This window comes from Aythya marila (genome assembly GCF_965140915.1).
Source record: "Aythya marila genome assembly, chromosome: Z".
In the NCBI taxonomy this organism is placed as follows: domain Eukaryota; kingdom Metazoa; phylum Chordata; class Aves; order Anseriformes; family Anatidae; genus Aythya; species Aythya marila.
Window position 1 is genome coordinate 70,116,127 of NC_139080.1, and position 21,652 is coordinate 70,137,778.

At 49.6% G+C, this 21,652-nt stretch overlaps 3 protein-coding genes across 7 annotated transcripts; 2 read left to right on the forward strand and 1 right to left on the reverse strand.

Moving 5' to 3' along the window:
- Positions 1–1,645: 1,645 nt before the first annotated feature.
- Positions 1,646–8,770, reverse strand: DNAJA1 (DnaJ heat shock protein family (Hsp40) member A1). Of its 2 annotated transcripts, XM_082782575.1 has the most exons (8): positions 8,492–8,770; positions 8,207–8,384; positions 7,112–7,216; positions 6,771–6,998; positions 4,836–4,950; positions 3,708–3,823; positions 3,176–3,276; positions 1,646–2,936 (listed from the first exon to the last, which is right to left on the reverse strand). In XM_082782575.1, the coding sequence occupies exons 1-8, from the start codon at positions 8,621–8,623 to the stop codon at positions 2,718–2,720; spliced, it is 1,194 nt and encodes a 397-aa protein (XP_082638701.1). In that variant the 5' UTR covers positions 8,624–8,770; the 3' UTR covers positions 1,646–2,717. The 2 variants fall into 2 exon arrangements, with proteins under 2 accessions (XP_082638701.1, XP_082638702.1); XM_082782576.1 differs by lacking the exons at positions 8,207–8,384; positions 8,492–8,770 and adding an exon at positions 8,031–8,200.
- Positions 8,771–8,969: 199 nt separating this feature from the next.
- APTX (aprataxin) lies at positions 8,970–17,476 on the forward strand. Of its 4 annotated transcripts, none has more exons than XM_082782577.1 (7): positions 8,970–9,250; positions 9,364–9,410; positions 11,791–12,116; positions 13,283–13,342; positions 15,660–15,886; positions 16,723–16,826; positions 17,125–17,476. In XM_082782577.1, the coding sequence occupies exons 1-7, from the start codon at positions 8,985–8,987 to the stop codon at positions 17,277–17,279; spliced, it is 1,185 nt and encodes a 394-aa protein (XP_082638703.1). In that variant the 5' UTR covers positions 8,970–8,984; the 3' UTR covers positions 17,280–17,476. The 4 variants fall into 4 exon arrangements, with proteins under 4 accessions (XP_082638703.1, XP_082638704.1, XP_082638705.1 ...); XM_082782578.1 differs by having other exon boundaries at positions 8,970–9,235; XM_082782579.1 differs by having other exon boundaries at positions 9,007–9,250; positions 11,787–12,116.
- A 150-nt stretch (positions 17,477–17,626) lies between these two features.
- Positions 17,627–21,377, forward strand: LOC309889641 (actin-like protein 7A). The gene is made up of 2 exons (XM_082782574.1): positions 17,627–20,093; positions 20,265–21,377. Exon 1 carries the CDS (start codon positions 18,807–18,809, stop codon positions 20,052–20,054), a length of 1,248 nt encoding a protein of 415 aa, XP_082638700.1. The 5' UTR covers positions 17,627–18,806; the 3' UTR covers positions 20,055–20,093; positions 20,265–21,377.
- Positions 21,378–21,652: the final 275 nt, after the last annotated feature.

Below are 21,652 nucleotides of genomic sequence, written 5' to 3' on the forward strand. Positions count from 1 at the left end.
TGGCAGTGCACAGCCCCTCTGACCTTCTGGATCACGGCAGCTGATGGGAGGGAGGCCGAGTCAAACTCTGAATGTCCAGGGGAACAGCACAGCATTTAGGGAAGCTTTCAAGGAGAAAAGTGGCTGTGCGCTCTATTTCTGGCGTAGAGTAGGAATCATTTGTGGGCATTCTACAGCTACCTGTGGAGCAAGGTACGAGGAGCTGGCGTTAAGGGAGCATAACAATGTTTTATTTATAGCGTGCTGTTCACACTGTGAGACTGGGAGCTTCATAATGCAAACAGTTTGAAGCCCTCTCCAGCTTCATTTTGTCAGCCTCTAAAATTGCTCCCAGTGTAGCAACAAATTCCTCTGATACCGCCGGCTCTTTGTCGGGCATGAAATGTCTGGGAGCTGGCATGTGCTGTTGCGAACTTGTTAAGCTCTTCCCATCTTTCCAAAATGGGAGCTTTGTAAACAAAACAACAAAGAGCTCTTTCAAGCTTTATCCACAGAGTGGCTGTGGTTGGAGGGGCCCTTCGGAGGTCATCTGGGCCGACCCCCTGCTTTTCTCCGGGCCAAACGGGTGCAGCCCTGTCAGCCTTTCCTAATACCACCTAATTCCTTGCCTCGGGCAGCCAGGGCACAGGCAGCTTTGTGGCAGCACCTGCTGCTCCTCACAGTCCCACGTCATCCACAACCCTGCTGAGGGTATGCTGTGCCACTGATAGCCCTTTGTGGGGATACTCAGCCCCTTGAAGACACCAGTCCCTGGTCACACTCGTGACTGGCTTCCAGCTAGCCCTTGTAGCCAGCCCCCAGGAGTCCCCCCCATCTCGTGCCCGCTGAAGGACCACCTGGTTCCGCCCCCCTGCCCTGGGCAGGGACACCTCACACTCTTTTTTTTTTTAAAATTCACAGCCCTCTGAAGCAAAGTAACATCCCGTTGTAATCCTGAAGGCGCTGCACTTTGCTTTCTCAGTTTGTCAGGCTCTGGCTCTTCTGATCCAGGGGTTAGTCTGGCCCTGAGTTCACGCATCCCTGTGCAGTTCAGGCTTGGGACATTTCTGCGGAAGCCTCTTGGCAGCGGCAGGATTAGGTTCTACTCCCCCCCCTTGACGAAGCAAAGGCTCCTGCTGGTTAGATGTAGGGGTAGAGCTGACTAATGAGCTCATGAGTGCAATTCACAAACACACCTCGCCTACGGAATCTGATTCCTGCTGAGACAGATGAAGGGAAAAAGGTGTAGGCAAGACCCAGGTTCTCTGTTGTGCGTGTGCCTGAAAGGGAGCTCTAGCTGAGGCTCAAGGAACACTTCATGAGCTGTCCTTGTAACAACAAAACCCACCTCTAAGTCAAGGTCAAGAGGTGCTGCGCAACCTGCTTCCAGAAATACGACACACACTGTCCTCACAGCAGCCGTTTTCTGGAGGAAAGAAACATGACAATTCTCTCCCTGCTTTTGCTTCAAAGTAGGGCGGAAAACATGAGCTGTGTCCTAAGCCAGATGGTAAAACAAGACCATGCTAGAGGTTAAATCCAGACCTGTCTGCTCAGCATATTCTGTGAAAGATGTGTTTTGCCAGGATTTTTCTGTGAATAGCTGCCTAAAAAGAGGGGTGTGGTATCTTTAAACCAACATCTGGTCTCAGAAAAGAGGCAATGAACGATTTTGTAATTATATTGGAAATGCTTCATCTACAATAATTAGAACATTCATACATAATTTTCAAGAGTCAGCTCAAAATAATGCACACAATACATTAATTTCAGAACATCCTAGATGTGTCAGTCGGGATACTCACTGACAGTAAGTTTTTTTTTTTTTTCTGCAGGCTCACATATAAACACCAGTAGGGACCGTACTGCTTTCCACGACATACCCTGTAGGGTATCTGATTTCAGTAATCAAGGGCAAAGTCAAGCTTCACATGCCAGCAGGGTGATAAGACTCAAACCGCATGTGTGTTGGTAAGGCCTGGAGGTTTTTTGTTTTTTACTCATGCACAGTAGTGGATGAAGCTCCTGCAGCAGCAGCCAAGCGACCACTGGCTCTATACACAGTATCATGCAGAACAGCAGCCAAAGAGCAGCCAGCATGAACTGAACAAAGCTTCACATCTAGCTCCAAGGTCAAGACCGAAGCTGGCATAAGGACTACTTGACCTTATGTGCAGAAACTTGAGAGAAGTCATGGATCATGTGGCTTCAACAGGCTTGTGAAGATTGACCACATCCTTGTCAGCTTCATGTGTTAGGGGGCCGTGTTAGAGCCAGTCCCTACTGATAATCCCCAGCGCAAGCCCAGAACATTAACATGATATCCTAACAGGTACAAAGATTAGCTATATCTTACCGTGATTTAAAAGTACTTGTGCATACTTTATCAGAGTATAAGATGAAAATACCAAAAAAGACCACCACAGAATCTTAGTCTAAGCCTCAGCAATTGCACACATACAGGAATTACAAGGCTTGAAATAAAAGACAAGCAGGTGAAGGAGTTTTCTGGATCAACAGGCAAGGGTGAAGTGCAATCAACTTGGTTTGAGCTCACATCCTGGAGCTGTATACAAGTTTCCAAGTCAGTTTCATTAGTTTATTTCCTTACGCTTTTAAGAAACAACTATGGCTGGATATAACAACAAATAGCAGGAAGTGAGGGTGAACCGCTTGTAGTCCTTCACTCATCCACTAATGCATACAAAACAAGCATCACAAGTTATTCACTGGCCCTTTTACGATGTCTGACATTGAACACCACCTCTAGGGTGGTGCTCATCATCTTCGTAGACTTCTCCATTATAGTGATGTTTTCTTTTTTGAGATGGATCAAAGTCCACTAAATCCACTTGCTCCATTTCCTCAGTTTCTTCTATTTCCTGCCTCGTAGGTAGCAGTTTTTCAAGTAAGGACAGCTTATCTGAGGAGAGGAAGCCACTCTCTGGGAAGTTCACCTGAAATCATCAAGAGCCGGAGTTACTCAGGTGTTCCTGAACTTACCTTTTCCCATCCAGCCACCGGTCAATGATCTGCCAAAACCTGCTACATCACCGCAGGTGACATCAGCCCCGTGCTTGTATGTGGCATGACAGACAGGGTGGCGCACACAGCCTGCTGTCAGAGCTCCCAGCACCAGGTGCAGGGACATGATGCAGTGCTGAGCTGCGCCCTGCAGTCACGCTGACCCACTTACTCTGAACTCGATGATAAGACGTCCTTTCTCGTATGGTCTGCGATAAATTGGCATACCTTCATTCAACACACACTTAATAGCCCCGTGCTTGACAACCTGGCCTAAGAAAGGACAAAACAAGAAAAGCAATAAAGGAACGGAATTCAGGCAGGCAGCAGAAGCGGCTTTAGTTCTAACTCCCTTGAGTGTCTATGAAGCCATCTACATTTTCTTTTAGACAGCTACACTGGTACGCAGCAGTGTAACAGGGACTTAGTGCCTGGTAACTCCGGAGTAGGAAAGCAGGCTGACATCTACGTTACACTCTTGTAGGCTTGTAATTATGCTTCTTTTGGGAAGCATAACAAGTACATTAAGTGCTCCATCACTTCCAAGGCTGAAAGTCATTTTCAGAGAGCCACAGCCTTCAACTCTAAGGTCGAGTACCCCCAGGATATAACCATGTCCATGAGGTAAGGTCTGTTACCATATCACATGGCTGTTCCTGTTCCTTCCAGCTTGGACTTTTAGCAGGAAGCAAGCCAGCACTCACCAGGATGGGAGGTAATAATAATGGTTCGGTTATCCAGCGTTGTGATGGGCTTTTGAAAGCCGCACAGTGCTTCAACCAGCTGTATATCCATAGACAGAAGAAGGTCTTCATCTCGTCTGTGGAAGAACCAATCAAAAACAGTCACGGAAAGGGGGAAGCAGTAAGAGCATCGTGCCCAACTTTAGTAAAGGACAAGCTTTAGTAGAGAAGTCTGGGCAATTAAGTAGTGTTGAGTATTGATGCAGCATCTCAAGACAGCATTATGGGAACAGTACCCATGCTGAGAGCTGTTGCTCATCAAATCTAGCTATTCAAAGTGGTGAAGTGTTTACTGGAAAGAATTAAATATTAAGGCTCATCTGCATTCAGTTTTACTTCACCACGCCTTCCCAATTCTAGGGAAGAGCTGGGACAATTAATCCCTTCCTTTTAGGTATATTAATACTTTCTCTGGTGTATCAGCCAGCTATAAGTTATTTTGTTAGCCATGCCTTCTGACAGCCTGGTGCTAGGGAATTGTAAGCAGGCCACAGCCACGATGTGTTCTGAAGGTACAATGAATCACAAAGCACCTGGACATTACAAAGCAATCATTTTAATCACCCATTCTGGCTTCAGTACGGCAGCACAAGTGATGTCCAGACACACTGCATGTCCAAGGGCTATGAAATCCTCAAGCCTATTTAAAGAACTTAGTTATTTCACTCACCCTATTTTAAAGGTCTCTGGAATGAGACTTGCCTGAAAAGTTAATTTTAGACTACGAAGGGAGAGGAGGAACATTCCAGTTGTCCCAGAAGCGGCACGAGCTCAGCAAAACACCGCAAAACCAGTAATATCAAGGGTTATCTGAGGACACCAGGACTGAAGGCAGCGGGCAGAAGGATGGACAAAAATAAGCCATCAGAGTTCTGGTCCCAGGTAACCACTCATGCACAGTCTGACACTCAAAACCGTGGCTCTGGCTAACTGCACCGGGGTTTCTGCACACATCAGTACTCACAGGTGACTTCCAGCCACCTGATCCTGCCTACTCACATTTCCAGGAGCTAGGAAGTCAGCAGTAACCAAGGAGGCATGCAAACAAGCAAATCAAGAGCGAACACTAAGGACTTCTGAAGTTCTTACCTTGTAAATACAGAGTGGTCTTTTTGATCCAAGACAATAATAATATCCCCTGGTTCTAGTCCTGGCTCTTGGTCCCCTTCACCATGGAATGTTATTTTCTGACCATCCTTCATTCCTGTCATAGAAAAGCAAAAACATTTTCCAGCTTTTTAATTGAAAGGCAGCAACAAGAAATACTTGTATAGGCACAAGCTGATAATGGGAGATCACTGAATCGTGAGATTAGAACATTAGGAACTTCTTCCCTCGCAACATTACTTCTCCCCTCAAATCAGCTCACACGTCCAGCGGATCTTACTGCTGCCAACCTGGGCTACAGCTCAAAATCATTAAGCCTAACTGTAGCTCGTAGTAGCCACCTGCCAAGATAAAATCTTTAAATGCGACACTGTATGAGCAAGCACTACAAAGATAACAAACGGTACGTACAAAATTCATTTTGAGAATAACCAATCAATTTAAGTTCTATAAATATATGTGGCAAAGAGACTAATGAAACACGATCTCAGTGACTGCATGGTGCAAGAATCACTTTCCCTAGGACCGGAGGGCAACCAAGATGGTGAAGGGTTTGGAGGGGGAAGACGTATGAGGAGCAGCTGAGGTCCCTTGGTTTGTTCAGCCCAGAGCAGAGAGGCTGAGTGGAGGCCTCATGGCGGCCTGCAGCTCCCTCAGGAGGGGAGCGGAGGGGCAGGCGCTGAGCTCTGCTCTCTGGGGACAGCAACAGGACCGGGGATGGCATGGAGCTGGGACAGGGGAGGGTCAGGCTGGGGGTTAGGGAAAGGGTCTGCATCCAGAGGGTGGTCAGGCACTGGGACAGGCTGCCCAGGGCAGTGGTCACGGCACTGAGCCTGACAGAGCGCAAGAATCATGTGAACAACGCTCTAAGACATAAATGCTCTGATTTTTTTTTGGGTGGTTCTTTGGGGACCCAGGAGTTGGACTCAATTATCCTTGTGGGTTGCTTCCAACTCAGATGATTCTATGATCTCAGACACCCAGACCACCGACACAGAAGTCATGATACATAAATTCTTGCTGCCTCATTCTAGCTCGGTCTTTTTCTACGAGGAGAAGAAAAAGCTCTTTTCAGTGGGTCTCCTTGTTTGAAGTGCCAGTAATATTTCCCTCCTGACCTTCAAGTTTAGCATTACTGTAGGATTTTCCCAGGGGAAACTAAAGCAGGGCAGTGCGTACAGTGTGGTTATACATACATGTAAAATAGTTACAGATCTGCAACAAATTATCTTCTGTACGAGCCATGTGCTTGTCAGCACAGCTTATCTTACAAGCTGCACTAGTTCCAAGACTTCTCCCATTACCTTTTAAAGAACTTCCTCAAGTATTTGTCACTCAACATGGCATTCTCTGAGCCCTGTGAGGGTTTGTGAATTGCACTTGGCCACGCCAAGAGCACCTGCGCTAAGCAGCACTGTCAGGGTTACGCAGCGAGCAGTTCCAAGCATTAGGGGCTTAGCACCGTCTTGGCACCCTGTTACTGTAGCAGACCTGGTTCCCCTTCTCACTGAAACACAGCAGAAGTGATCGGAGTCTGCGTGGTTTCCCTACGCACAAAAAGTCATCAGGGCAGCTGGACCAACAAGGGATACGTTTTAACTAGTCCCATTACCTGATCAAGACCAGCGTTTACACAACTGCTCTAAATAAAAACAATTCACTGCTGACAGCACAGCACGTTTCAGGATTCATTCTCAGCTATGTGCACAGAAATTAAGATGCTAACACAGAAGTGATCGACCCTCCCTAAAAACAGATCTCCTCCTTTTGGAGCCAGCAACAAGCGACTTCATTATGTATTCGAGGGCGTTACTCACCGAATCAACACCGTGTACTTGTTAAAGCTTCTATTTCAGTGCTGCAAAGGCAGTCTGAGTAGAAGCAAGTTTAATGCTGCTTCTCAGCAGGACACCTCACCTTTGTCGATGTGAACTTCTAGTATTTTCTTCTCTCTAACGATTTTTCTGCCAGTGCAGCTCTTACACCGGTCCTTGGGGCTGATGCGCTCCCCGTGCCCCTGGCACTCCATGCACACGGACTGGATCTGCTGCACCATGCCCGGCCCGATCTGGTGAATTCGGATTTGCATGCCCGTCCCCCTGCAGTTCGGACAGCACTCCACCGCGCCCTTCTTGCCTCCACGTCCTGGCGGGAGAATGAGGGATGGATGGTTACACATTGCCAGAAGAAACAAGGAAGCAGAGACTACTTCTGCAGCTTTAGAAACAAAGGCTACAGCGTTTCAACTTCACAGCTACCTTCACATTTGTCACAGATAACGTTCTTCTGCAGGGCCAGTTTCCTCGTTGCACCATTATACATATCCTCCAAACTGACTGATAACTGGTGGACCACATTTTTGCCTGTAAAAGAATACGTGTAACTACTTGAGTGTCTGGACTCAAAGTAATGGTAACACCACCGCCCTCCCCAATCACAATAAAAAACCCTAAGTTTTAGCATCTTGTTTAGCTGTGTTGCTGGTATTAGCCAATTGCTATTTTCCACTTGCAATTATAATTAGGTAACAGTTCTAATGACATTGCCCGTAATGCCTCTCTATTAGGTTAAGCCAGAGACCCTTCTCTGGAGGCACAAATTAAACAAACAACACATTAAAAAAATATATAAAAGCTTTATCTTTAAGTCTCAGATGCAAGATTTCAATTTTAACTGCGACTAAGGAAGAAGTTCTGCCTGCCACAGGGAAGCGTGAGGCACTGCTGAAAGACCGCATGGTTCTTTTTTCCTCTCAGGAGAGAACTTCTGGGAACTGATCACAACTGTAGCAACTGCGGGGTTCTTTCTGTGGAGTGTAGCCAGTCCTGGTACAGGACTCTGATACAAAAATGTAACATTTTGACATGAAGCCTTTTCAATTCTTTGTCCTTTTGGAGATCACACCTAGGAAGTGCTGTGGCCAGCGCTGCTCTGAAGCAGTTTAATTCATGTTACACTCTCCCAGCGTGACCCATCCGGACTTCAGTTTTTGAGCATCATTTCACCGCAACTTCAGCCTGATTCCACCCAACACCACAAGAAAACAAAAGTTTCACGGACTGAAAATGATGTGGCTACCGCACTTTGATACATTTAACTCTAAGTAAAGGAGAAATTAACGTTTACGGGCTAACTTCTACAGCAGGCTGCCGAAAAGACCGCTTCAAGGCACGGTACCGTTTCTTACTCAGCCTCACGCTGTCCGCGCACAGGGTCGGGTTAGGCATTAACACGAGATATCGCCCAGCAGACCCAGCACGTGAACCGAGCGCTCTCACTTCGCCTCGCCGCCCTTTCGGGGCTTTGCTGCCGCGGGAACAACCCCCCCGACAGCCACCCCCGGCGGGCGGTACCTCGCCTCTCCCTCTGCATCCTGCCGCCGCCGCCGAAGAACATGTCGAAGATGTCCATGGGCGACCCGAAGCCGCCGCCCGAGCCGCCCTCCTTGATGGCCTGCTCGCCGCCTTTGTCGTACAGCTCCCGCTTCTTGGGGTCCGACAGCACCTCGTAGGCCTGCGAGATCTGCTTGAACTGCGGGACGGACAGACACACAGACAGACAGACAGACACAGCGCCTCAGCGAGCCGCCCTGACGGCACCGGGACCCCCTCCGTCCCCAGCCCCCCTTCCCCAGCCACCTTCTCGCCCTCGTTGGGGTTCTTGTCGGGGTGGTACTTGAGCGCCAGCTTGCGGTACGCCTTCTTCAGCTCCTCGGCCGAGGCGTTGGGCTTCACGCCCAGCACGTCGTAGTACGTCGTCTCCTTCACCATGGTGCTGCCGCCGGGCCGGGCCCCGAGCCCCGAGCCCCCGTCACGGTGCTGGTGCTGGTGCCGGCGCCGCCTTCCCCTTCCCTTCCTCTTCCCCTTCCCGCTCCGCTCGCCTCAGCGCTCCCGACCCTTCTGGAAAGTTCCGAGCCGGGCCCCGCATCCGCCCGCTTTTGAGCCGGCGCCGCCCCGCCCCGGAAGCCGCTGCTTGGCGGGCAGCGCGGCCAATCGCAGCGAGGGGCGGGGCGAGCGGCGAGCCAATCGGCGCCGCCCTCCCCGCCCCGCTCGGCGCGGTCGGAGGCGGCCGCCCGGCGGGGGGGGTCACGTGGCGGGCGCGGCGGGCTCCCATTGGTGGAGCCGCGTTGCCATGGCAACCGGGCCTACCCGCCGCGGCCTAGCGCGGCCTAGCGGGGCCTGGCGGGGCCTGGCGGGCCGCGGGGGGGTCCCCGAGGGCGCGGGGCGGGCTCGCTGGGGCCGGGGGGGCAGCCATGCGGGCGTGCTGGCTGGTGCCGGCGGAGGGCGGCGGCCGGCGGGTGCCGCTGGCGCACGCGGCCGCCGTGGTGCTGGGGCGCGGCCCCGAGACGGGGATAACGGACAGGAGGTGCTCGCGGCGGCAAGGTGGGGCCGGCCCAGGTGCAGGAGCACGGAGCGGGGCGGAGCAGCGCACCCCCCGCTCGGTTTGCGCGTTTTCTGACCCTTTCGTTCTTTTTTTCTTTCTTTCTTTTTTTTTTTTTTTTTTTTTCCAGTTCAGCTCCAAGCCGACTGCAGCAAGGGGTACGTGACGGTGAAGCAGGTATGCCGTTAAACCGCCGCCCAGCTCGTTCTGGTACCGGCCTGGTAGGGTGGGTGCACGTGCAGTCCTAAATAGCGCAAGCGGCAGCCCTCACCGCCCTGTCTGGAGCTTCTCTCGCTGCTTTCTGACTCATAAAAGCACAACGCCTGGCCCTCAGAAGGGACCTGCCCTTTGTGTGGGTGTCCGAGCGCTGCTCCTTCCAGCTGCGCCGACAGCCAGGGGCTGCAGCATCAGGGAGCACTGCTGCGCACCCTTGGCCTGTTCTTCCCAGCTCCACGCTTTGCAGGTTTTGTAGTTCTTCCCCTAAACTTGCCGATCTTCCTGGGCATTCGTCTTGCCTTTCTGAAGCTGAGGCAGATCTTCAGCAGGGGTCAGAGCGTGCCCCGTACCCACGGGTCTGGGCAGCTGTTGAGGGTTTTTGTTTCGAGGGACAGGCAGGCAAAGATGTGGCTGTCTTGAGGGTGCAATGTGCTGTCAGACATCAGCGAAGGCATCCTCGTGTTACATACTGGGTGGGCGTAGGCCTCCTCTCATACTCACAAAGTGTCCCCAGGGTAGTGTGAAAGGAAAGCTCCTTGTCCTCAGCTGCAGGTGTCCACGGCAGCACCATCCACGTGGACAACACGTCAGCCCGGTCAGCCCTCTTATCCTCCATCAAAATGTCCTCCTGAGCTCAGCAAGCCCCGAGCCCCTGCTGGTCTGTGGCGAATCCTGCAGAAATCTCGCAGACACGCTCTCACAGGAGTCGGTCCTAACCACGATTTGAATGCAGCGCTACTGGTATTTCAGGGCCAGGAGGACCCCCTGGCAGGGGATGTTAGCCCATTTACACTGCCAGCTCTGGAGTTTTCTCCCCTTACAGGGTTGCAGTGGTCAGTTAAACAGCCCAGTTGGCCAGGGGTGTGGAAATTTACTTAATTTCAGTGAAACTCTGTGTAAGTGTAGGCTGAAAAGGTGCTGCCTGGGATCAGGCAGGCACTTCGTAAAAGCAGACAGCGGGTAGGGAGAGGCACGGTACCATCCTGTGAAACAAACTGGTTCCCTAGGACAAAACTGAAGAAACACTGTCAGGGTTTATCAGTCACCAGCAAGAGCTGATTTCCTAAAACTTATTTATAAGCATTTGCTGAAACCAGGCACTCCTGGCTTCCCTCAGGTCACCCTCTTGATTAGGCCAAACCTGTCTTCAGCCAGTCACCGTTAGATTGCCCACGCAACCGTGTTGTTGGCCAAGGCTGAGACAGAGCAAAAAATGCTGCTTTTCAGTTATCGGATGGACTTCAGGTAACTTCTCAGTTTTAAAGCACCGTTTTGGGTGGAAAACCATTTTAGAGTTGCGTGGATCCATAAAATGATGAAACGGGAAGGGCAAGTACATTTCGATTGTGCTGTCCTGAGCTTCTGCTAGAGGAAAATCAATAGCAGAACTGGTTTAGTGACAGCGTAGCATGCAAAATGAAAACAAAAGCTTTAAAATACAGACAGACCTGTGTATGTTTTGCACAAGCTGAGGTGGGCTGAGAGATTTTGTCTCTCTTAAAGCAACAGGCAAGTGTTCTCACTCTCTGTGTGAACACAGTCCTCTGTGGAGTGGGGAAAAGTTACTAGTCTGCCTTGGGACACAAAAAAAGCCAGGACAAAGGAGCTTATCTCTGCGTAGTTGAGCCCTCTGAGGGCTCAAAGAACCTGCTTCCTGGCTTTTCTTTCCTTCTTTTGGTTACACAGGGGAGTGTTGAAAGCCTTAGCAGAGTGCTTAGTGAGCCAGCTGCTGTGAGCCTCAGCTCTCTTGAAAGGAACCAAAGAGTGAGATTACGCATGCATTTGAAGGTGGATGCGTTGATGGGACAGAGTTTGGTAGGTGCTGGGCAGGAAACAAAACATAGTAAAAAAGAGAAGAAAGAGGAAATGAAGTAATCTGAACTCACTAGGCTTTCTGGTGGTTATTGGACTGAAATAATTTCTTAAAACCACTGTTATTTTTTTTTTTCCAGAAATAATTTTTGCTAACTTTGTTACTATTTTAGCAGTAGGTTGTGTATATTTTGAAAAGCCAGGCACAGGTCTTCCTGTAGCTCTGTAGCCAGCTGCAGTAGAGCTGCTGGGTCCTTTCCACACGGAGCCAAGGGCTGCGATTGCAAGACAGGTAGTGAGGTGCCTCCAGCTTTCAGGCTTCCTGATCCTGGGAGTGAGTCGCTGTGGGGCAGGCAGGGGGTGAAGACAAAGCACGTTTCCTTTACTGGATAGTGGTGTTCCAGGGCTACTGAGCAGCAGTTGCTGGTGATTTCAGTTGCATCTTCTGCATTTCTTTCTTCCTTTCTTCCTTTCTTCCTTTCTCTCTCTTTTTTACTTCCTTTAATCTTTTTCTCTCTGCCAAAGATAGGAGTCAACCCAACTAGTGTTGATTTAGTGGATGTTGGCAAGGATGAAGAGGTGAAAATGAGGCCAGGCCAAGTTCTGCACATCGTGAATAAGCTTTACCCCTACACGGTGCAATTTGCTGAAGAATCGGGGAAAAGTGTTATAGAAGCAGAAGAGAAAGTACAAGCTGAAAAGAGGCCATGTGAGGACTCCTCTGAGAACGATGATATAGAAAATGTGCCCAGGAAGGCAAAGAAAACAGAGGTGGTGGATACACAAGGCAGTTCTGCAGAGCTCAAGCTAAGCAAGACCAGCGTGCCTCCACAGGAGGGGACTTCGAGCAAAAAGGCAAGTCTCTTGGTGTTAGTACTTCTGCTGTTCCCCCTGGAGTTTCCTCCTCCATCAGAGGGCTTTGATCGTCACTTTTGTGGGTGCTGCCTGTGGGACAGCTTCTCAGCTGCACGTGTTGAGAGCACACGGGCTGCCACGTGCTAAGGCAGAGACTCTGCTCCTGAGATCACGCAGCTCCCGAGAAAGCTGCTCGTGTCCGTGCTCACCTGAGCTGGTGAGTGTGTGTGAAGGGGCCTGCTGTAGCAAGCGAGGGTTCGTTCTCTGCTTCCTGCTGCAGTTTGTGCTCAAAGGGCAGATCTCCTCGAGGCTCTGCGCAGCGGGAGTCACACAAGAATAGTGTGCTGGCTCTTGAGATGAAATCTGCTCTCTTACAGGCAGAGCAGTGGTTATCGAGACGCTTGTGCACAGAGAACAGAACATCTTGACCCCTTTTCTTCCTGTGCCTTCTGCACCTGCCTCCCGGTTTTGGTCGTTCCTTAAGGTAGAACCGGGTTTACGTTGACGTTACCAGCCAAAATCTTCTGAAAGGAACTTTTTAACCCTGCTGACATGGACAAAATAATAATAATAAAAAAGAGCCATGGACGTCTTAGTGCTTCTGGAACAGCAAAAGTGCAGTTGCTGGAGGAGAAGGCATAAAAACAAAACCCTGAAGGAAGTGTCAGTCTCATGGGTTCTTTATTTCTTTGGCAGCCTGAGGCTAGTTATGTTAGGGCAGTATTGGTGGCAAGGGCAAAGAAAAATGACAATTCATTGGTTCTTTGTCAGCGCTGGAATAATGTTTGAACATCAGCCTCCATGAGAGTGTGATGATGGCGTGTGCCCAAACCTGCATGCCAGTTACTAAGCTCAAGCAGGCACAGAGCTCCCTGCTGTTACGTTTCCAGCTTTGAGTCCTAACAGCATCTTGTTTTCAAGAACCAGCTTTGTGGGGACGGTTGGAGTGCCTGTGTTGGTGTTCGTGGAAAGGAAATAATTCAGGTGTCAATCAGCTTTTGTTTTTCATGTTACTTTGTTCGTTCTGTTGTTTCGTTGCTATAGTTCCAATGAAAGTACATAACAAAATGCTTTAAAATGCGTCATTATATTCTTAATTCTCTTACAAAAATTTTTTGTTTGTTTGTTTGTTTTTGTTTTTGTTTTTTTTTCCATCTGTTCTTTAGGAACATTTAGGACACTGGAGTCAGGGTCTGAAGAGTTCCATGCAAGATCCAAAAATGCAGGTGAGAACTGTGCACTCGTACTTCGCAGCAGCTCCTGTCTGACAAAGTTAAACGAGCTTTTTCCTTTCATGCCACAGTTTACTTTAATAATCAGATTAGCTGGGGGAGTACCTCACAAGGGCTGAATTGCACTTTCATCTCTGTCTGTAGCAGCATTAATCTGGGGGTCTTTACAGTCCCTTTGGGAGCCTGCAGAATGTCAGAACTTCATTATCCCGGAGCTCCCTACGCTGTCAAGTTTGGCCAGCAGTTACACAAAGGTTGTTGGGAGAGCAGGTGAGCAGCGTGGCTGCTTTGTTTTCTCAGGGAAACTGACAAAAACGGGGCTGCGATTTGAAGCGAGCACGGAGTGGAGACCCCTGCTTTCTGGCAGTCAGCACTGTCTTATCTCCAAGTGCGGCGCAGCTTCCTGGTTTCTAGTAAACTTTAACTTTGCTACACCTGTGCAGCAGCTGGCAGGATGTGACCCCTGGCTCCAGCTCCACACCATTTCCTCGCGCCAGCAGGGATTTCCTGGGTGGCTTCCTTTAACCTTCTGCAGAGGCTCCCGACGCACCTCCCTTCCTCTGCTTCCCCGGGGCCGCATCGCGCTTTTCCTTGGGCTGACTTTGTCTGCTGAAAGAAAGCAGCAATCTGACAGCGTCTTTTGTGGCTGCAGCCTGTGCGCTTTCTCATCATTGTGTCCTGACAGCCTGAAGGGAATATTCCCTATCCCTAAGTAAAAAGCAGACTTTGGTTTTATTTCAGAGTTTTGCAAGTATATAGAAACTCCTTCCTGAAAACAAGATTAATAGCTTATCTCCAAAAGAGGCAGGATAATCTGCATCAAACAGCACTTGCGGTGGAATTTTTGCCTTGAGAGAATTAGACATGAGGGTAATCCAGAAATTAATATTTCTCCAAGCTGTGTACACGTTCCAACCATTTGTAAACATGTGAAAAGCAGGAATTTCTCTCCACATTCCCTGAGCTTGAGAAAAGCAGAGAGTTGGGCTCCAGTATGGCGACTTGTTCCTCCAGTTTTCTTGTTTCTGTTCTTGGAAGGTTAGAACACAAATAATTTTTTGTGGCTTACTGTTAGTTTGTTAGTTGTGGTTCAGAGTTAAACACACAAACCACAGAACCTTTGCTTCTTAATCACTATTAAAGACACGACAAGGTGTCTTTTTCTGGAAACACCTTGTCACAATTGTCTGTTCTCCCTGGTTGCATATACAAACACTGAAGTGTGTATATAAAGACAGGACAGCAGTCTTGCTGCTGAAAGAATTAGTCTTATGATTTGTGTGCTGACAGAATTTTAATCTTCCTTCCCAGAGAGCATGACTGATCAGCTCTTTATATAAACATATGAAAATAATTAGCAAAGATGACAAAGACACCATCCATCTCTCACCAACAGACTTGCTGCTAAGAGATCAGAGAGACAGCTCACAGTTTCTGCTTCAGAACCTGACGCATTTTTACTGCCGTGGACGTGCTGTCCCGCCCTGCTCTCCACATGCTTTACTTCTGTTTCTCCCAATGAGCTGCATGGAGTTGAAGCAGAGGGCAAAACAAAATGAAAACACGGGAAAGGAGGGCACGAGAGACAGAAATCGTTTCTCCTTTATATGAATGAACGGTCTTACAAAGTAGGATGAAATGAAGTAGCTCAGATTTGAAGGTTCTGGCTTTGTAATGCAGGAGGAGGACTACAGTGCTGAGCACTCCGTTTGTAGCACACCTGAGACTTGTGTTTCACTCCAGAAACCTTCAGAGTGTGAGGCCGTCCAGTGCATTCCTACGTGCTCCGTATTCAGCACGGGGCCCTGAGTATGCTTCAATGACCACACGGCCTGAATGCAGCCCGGGGGAAGCAGGGTTTCCTGGACCTCACTGCTGTGAGCCCTGGTGATTTTCAAGAGTTTTCACATCCTCTTGTAGCAGTGGCCGCTGTACTCCTTGCTGCATAGGAACAGAAGGCTTTTTCCTTGAAGCATGTAAAGGAGGATGTGGGATCGTCTCTCGCTGTAGCTGCCTGCTGTGGAAGAGGGGACGTGCTGGGCCAGCATGGTTACGGTCACGGTCCTCCTTGACGTGGAATGCCCTGCTGCTTGGTATTTCTTGCCGTGTAGGATTTTTTTTTCCTGGCTTTTTTTTCCTGGCAGGCCCAGTTCCACTAGCAACACAAACACGTGCTTGAGGACTTCTGCAATCGTGATGGGACGTGCAGATGGCTAACACCCCAAAATTCACTCAAAATTCACTGCAGTGGTTTTAGGGATAAGGCATTTAGCTTCCAATCAGCATCTAATCAAGTTTCTTGTTTTGCTAGGTTTACAAAGACGAGAAGACTGTAGTCATCAAAGACAAATACCCTAAAGCACGCTACCACTGGCTTATTTTGCCATGGGAATCCATTCCAAGCCTGAAGGCGGTCACCAGGGAGCATCTTGGGCTCCTGGAACACATGCATGCAGTTGGGGAAAAAATGATCGACCAGTGCCCTGCTCGAGGCAGCCTGGAGTTCCGGCTGGGCTACCACGCTATCCCCAGCATGAGGTAAGGCCCGGGTGAGCCCTCAGCTGGAGCCCCTGCTCTGGATTTACAGGCTTGGGGCTAAATCTGGCATTGCTGAAGGATAACCAGTCCTCCTAAGTGCTAAAAACTGACCGGTGTCCGAGGCGTTTGGGTGCAGCTGTGAGCGTGCTGCTGCTGCATACGTGCTGGCGGGCTCCACGCGCGTCTGGAAGCAGGTGGGCAGTGCCTGCTGGGCCCCAGCAGGGTTGTGGGGCTGGGGCGTGGTACGCTGTGCCCGGCCAGTGGAAGGGGTGGCACGGCCATCGTGCATGCCGTCCCCCCTCCCAGGGCGCGTATCCGGGATCAGAGTGACTCTTAAGCCAGCCAAGTGCAGCCTGACACAGAGCAAGGATTTTAATCTCGTGTGTAAATAAGTCCAGGCAGCGCAGTGCCCGAGTGCCTGCAGAGGATCTGGGTATTGCAGTCACAGTGCTCCTGAGTTTCCTCCGATTCTCGGGGTGGGCCTCGAGTCACCGGTAAAGTCCCACTGAGACACTCTACAAAGTTTAATCCTTTTGTTTATTAAAAACACCGTCTCTGCCTTTCTGGAGACCCGCAGGAATACAGACTGTAGTTACGTGCTAGTGGGATGTGCAGGGTGGCGACTCTGCCTAAGTGGAAGGCTTGGCATGAGACAGTATTTGAACACACGGACTGTGCTTCTTCTGTGGCAGAACTATGGGTCAAACGTGATGAAATAAGACTGATCCGTAAGTCTGACAGCCCAACTCAACTGGACCGTGCTTTACCTGATACTGCTGCAAAAGTACTTCGTGCACTGACACGTTTCTTCTCTCTTATCTGTATATTTGTTTTAGTCACCTGCATTTGCATGTAATCAGCCAGGATTTTGATTCTGCTGCCCTGAAAACCAAAAAGCACTGGAACTCTTTTACAACAGAATACTTCTTAAACTCCCAAGGTAACGATTAAAAAAGTATTTCATAACATAATCATGTTTGTGTGTTTTACCTGTGGGCTTCTTTTCCCAACAGAAGCGTAAGCCATGCATTCAATCACAGTAAGTGAAAGGTCTTGGGTGATTTCAGATATTGGGGAACAGCATTAACTAAAAGTCAACCAAATTGTGTGGATGGATTAAAATAAAACGTAGTAATGACTTGCTGTGCGTGTGAAGTGGCGTTCAGATTTCTGCAGTGTCAAGCTTTTTTCATCGTATTGCACAGTCATAATATCTCCCGTCTCTGGTTTTATTTCAGATGTGATAGAGATGGTAAGAAGCAAGGGAAAGGTAACAGTGAAAGATCATGCCTCTGAACTTCTCAAATTGCCCCTCAGATGCCATATTTGCAAACAGCAGCTATCCACTATCCCACAGCTAAAGGAGCACCTCAGGAAACACTGGCCAAAATGACGCTGCAGGAAATCACCCGACAACCCATGTGTTCGGATTTCAGGCTAAAGCAACAACCTCGAAATGTTAAGGGGACATGTACGCGTTTTGTTAATTGTGTTGAGAAATGTTAAAGGGAAAATGGAGCCTGCAAACAGCAGCATGATAACTTTGTCAGAGCTCAGACAAAAATTTAATAAAGTGACCTCTGAAATGAAGGGTGCTTGCAGCTCTGTCACGGCGCTGCCACGCTAATCCGTATATGAATGGAAGCGTGGGAGCAGTGTTTTGTTTGGATGAACAGATTTATTTTATTTCAGAAGTTGAGGTGCTAAGCCCAGATGTAGGTTTCAGTAGTGAAGGGGGAGAAGCAATGATTTAGAGGTCTTTCTCTCGATGTATCCTGCCTGTCAAAGGCTTTCTGAAGACACAGTGTTGGAGGGGCTGGTGTGGCTGGCAACAAAACTGTCAGAGGAGTGTACTGAGAATATACAGGGAAGAAGCACCAGCTGCAGCACCCCAACCACACTGCCCCAGCTCTGCTCAAAGGCTGCGGTGCTGCTGAATTGCCACCTACTGCTCAGACGTCAGGAGGGGCAGGTCTGACTTCTTCACGCACAAGGGCATATTTAACCATTTACATGTAAAATACATGTACAGCACACAACGGTCAGCTCTGCTGTCCCCCAGAGCAGTATGCTCTCAAGGCTCACAGACATTGCAGTGTGGTCCGACGCTGCCACGATTCTCCAGGCCTGCTTTTTGGTGAGTCTTTAGCCTCCGACTGTTGCCAAGGTGTGAGCTCCTGGCTAGGCAGCAGATCAGTAGCAATGGAAATCTGTTCCGAGGCCGAGAACCGGTTTGTAGGGTCAAATTTAATGCTAAGCACAGCTTGGACTTGTTAAGTAAGACGCCCTCTGGGTGAAATGGCTGTCAGTAAAAGAGCACGCAGACCTCTCACACAAGGAAAATGTTGTTTGTAAAATCTTGATTGTATTACTCCGGGAGAGAGCGTCCTTTGCTTCCACGCTGCAGCTGCACAGCGCTGTGTTACCGCATACACTGATGGGGCAGAGCGTCCTGTTGCTGCTGGAAAAGAATGAAGAACCTCGTGTGAAATGGAGGACAGTAACGGTGAGGGGGTGGCTGTGTCCTAATTTCAAACACTGCTCACGTTCCCTTTAGTTCTTGCTGGCACTTGGGTTAATACACCTTCACCTAGAAAACGTGATTTGAAAAAAGGGAATTACACAGTGTGAGGGTTCACTTTTGGCATGGTCAAACCGAGCTCCCGAAGTGAAATAGTGCTAGAGCTTAGCAGTAGGAGCTGCTTTGGAACAGCAGCAGTTGTAAATGCTGGAGAACGCCGGTTTTACGTGCCAGAGCACCCAGAAGGGAAAGCCACCTGCTTTCACAGTCAAGCCCACGCCTGATGTCACAAGTCCGTGACATCGCAACTGCTGCCACCAGGCCCCCGGGCGGGCGTCCCTCTGTCCCTCTGTCCCTCTGTCCGCTCGTGCTGAGCCCGGGAGGAGCAGAGGCAGAGCGATGCTGCTGAGGAGCACGCCCAGCCCCAGCTGCACCCACGCCACGGCTGTGCAGGATGGGCCCGCAGGGAAGGCAGTGCCAGAGAAAAGCCACTCGAAACCAGTCAGGGACAGGTGTGTGTCAAAGACCAAGGGTTACCTAGAGGTGGTGAAGCGAACTGAAGCTGTAGTCGTGGACATGGGCACGGGTTACTTCAAGTGTGGCTTCGCAGGGGAGCCGTGGCCTTCCCATATCGTTTCCTCGGTTGGAAACCACCCACAGGAAACCCAGGGCGAACCAGAAGAAACCTTCATTGGCAGAGTGCTCCAGGACACCTGCGTGCCCTTAAATCTCATCAGCCCCTTAACGCACGGCGTGGTGGTGGACTGGCAGTCTGTCCAGGATATTCTGGAGTATATTTTCCAGACGGAGATGCAGATCTGGCCGGAGGACCACGCCGTCCTGCTGTCAGTGCCTCCCCTGTGCTCCATGGCAGACAAGAAGAAATACGCGGAGATGATGTTTGAAGGCTTCCACGTGCCCGCCGTGCACCTCGCCTACCAGTCCCAGCTGTCCATGTACTCTTATGGGAAAACCTCGGGTCTGGTGGTGGAGAGTGGCCACGGTGCTTCGCACGTGGTTCCCATCTACGAAGGCTATGTGCTGCGCAGCATCACGGGCAGCGTCGATTACGCTGGCCTGGACATCACCAACTACCTCATGCAGCTACTGAACGAGTCCGGGTACACGTTCACGGAGTACCAGCGGAACATCATCGAAGACCTCAAAGAGAGGTGTTGCTACACTTCTCTGGACCTCACGCAGGACTTGAATTTGCCTCTGAAGAAACAACAAGCTGACTACGAGCTGCCGGACGGGCACCTCATCACGGTCGGCAAAGAGAGGTTCCTGTGCGCCGAAGCGCTCTTCAAACCATCCCTGCTTGGGTCGCAGCAACCCGGGCTGCCGCAGCTGACGCTCGGCTGCCTCGAGAAGTGCGATGCTGACATCAACAAGAAGCTGGTGAGGAACGTCCTGCTGTGTGGGGGCAGCACCATGATGGAAGGCTTTCCTGACCGCTTCCAGAGTGAACTCAGCAGGATGTGGCCCAGCGACAACGTCCTCATAACGGCGTCACCTCAGAGGAAGTCTTCTGTCTGGGTTGGTGGGTCCATCCTGGCCTCGCTCCACTCCTTCCAGAAGCTTTGGGTTTACAGGAGGGAGTATGAAGAGTGGGGTCCTTCCTGCATTTTTAAGAAGTGCTTCTGACGGGGACACTGGGTATCTCAAAAACTATTTTTGACAAGGGTACGTGATTCAGTTCAAGAGCATCTCCCCTCTACCCATTGCTGTGGTTACATTAAAAGATTTTTGCTACAGCTACATTAGTTTTGACAGTGTGTCTGTTTTTTAGTTTTGACAGTGTGTCTGTTTTTTTTTTTTTTTTTTTTTTCTTTTCTTTTGTATTTAATGAAGCAGGACAGCAGACTGGTGGCAAATTACTGCCTGACGAGAGAAGCAGGCTTCCAGCATCACATTTACTCAGAAACTGGGACAGTTCTTATATTAAGTCTATTTTTGCTTTAATGACTTACTTCAGCTGCATCTGTTTGCAAGAGCCTCCACAAATGTTAAGAGCAAATTCAGTGTACCTGCAAAGACAGTAGCTAAGGCACAGTATGTTTTGAAGCGAGATGCACTGCAACAAAGGCAAAGAACATCCAAAGAGAAACCCAGGGCAAGGGAACTCCTGGTTGCTGCTGAAGCAGAAGCAAAGGTTCAGGGACTGTAGCAGCAGGATGCAGGACTAAGAAATGTCTAAGAAAAGGGTCTCCAGCTCTGACTAGCACCATGATGGAAAAACAAAAGAACCAACAATGCAGACTTTAAAGGAACTTGTGTGTTTGGCACAAAGAAATTACCATCAAGCTAGCAGAAGTTTTGCCTTTTCTTGGGATCTTTAAGAAGCAAATCTTTTTCTAGGCAATAGGTTAGGCTGAACAAGACCCTAAGTACTTCCTAGCATCACATTGAAGTGTCAGGGATCAGCAGCGTCAGTGCCACATTTCAGTTGCAGGGCCAGAACTGGAGAGGACCGCAGACTTCATCACTTATTTCCCTTATCAGAAAGTGTTTTCCGTGTCACTTTGGACTAGATTTTGCTACCAGCTTGAAGACCCAAGCCCAATAAAAAGCTGCTATCCACTGCAGCCGTCCATGTGTTTTGCTGCCTTCAGGCTTCGTGTTTGTACAACCTCCTTTCCAGCCTCATCACAATGCTCGAAAACAGGCTCGAGCCATCCCCACACCACCCAAAGAGGCCATGTAACTCAGAACAGATGGAAGTAAAACCGCTCCAAAGCTTATATAACGCTGACAAAGGATTGCTTTTCCACTGCACTCCAACCATCCCAAGCCAGCACAGCGCAGGCTCATGTGGCCACCCCAACGTGACGGAGCTCCTGCACCAAGGACACAATAACCTGCAGCACCAGACACATTAATGCCATGCATGCAGAACGCAGCAGATGCCACAGACAGGAATTATGTTGTTGGTGCTGGCATTCTTCCCACGGTGCATTGAACTGCATTGAACACAAAGCTGCCAGGCCAAAATTAACTGAGAGGAAGGGCCGGGGTGGGTGGAGCAGCGCTGCTTCCACTGAAAGCACCCAGCCTCGTCCGCAGAGCTTGTCCCCTTCCTCTGCTCCCCAGACTGGTGCTGTTACTTCTCGGGCCAGATTGCTGAAGTATTCTGTAGTAAAGTTTAATCCTCAGGTGTGAATTTACACATCAGTTTCCATCTGAAACAGTTCTGCAACAGCACAGAGTGTAACCAGGGCACAGCTGCTCACCTGCCAGTGCCA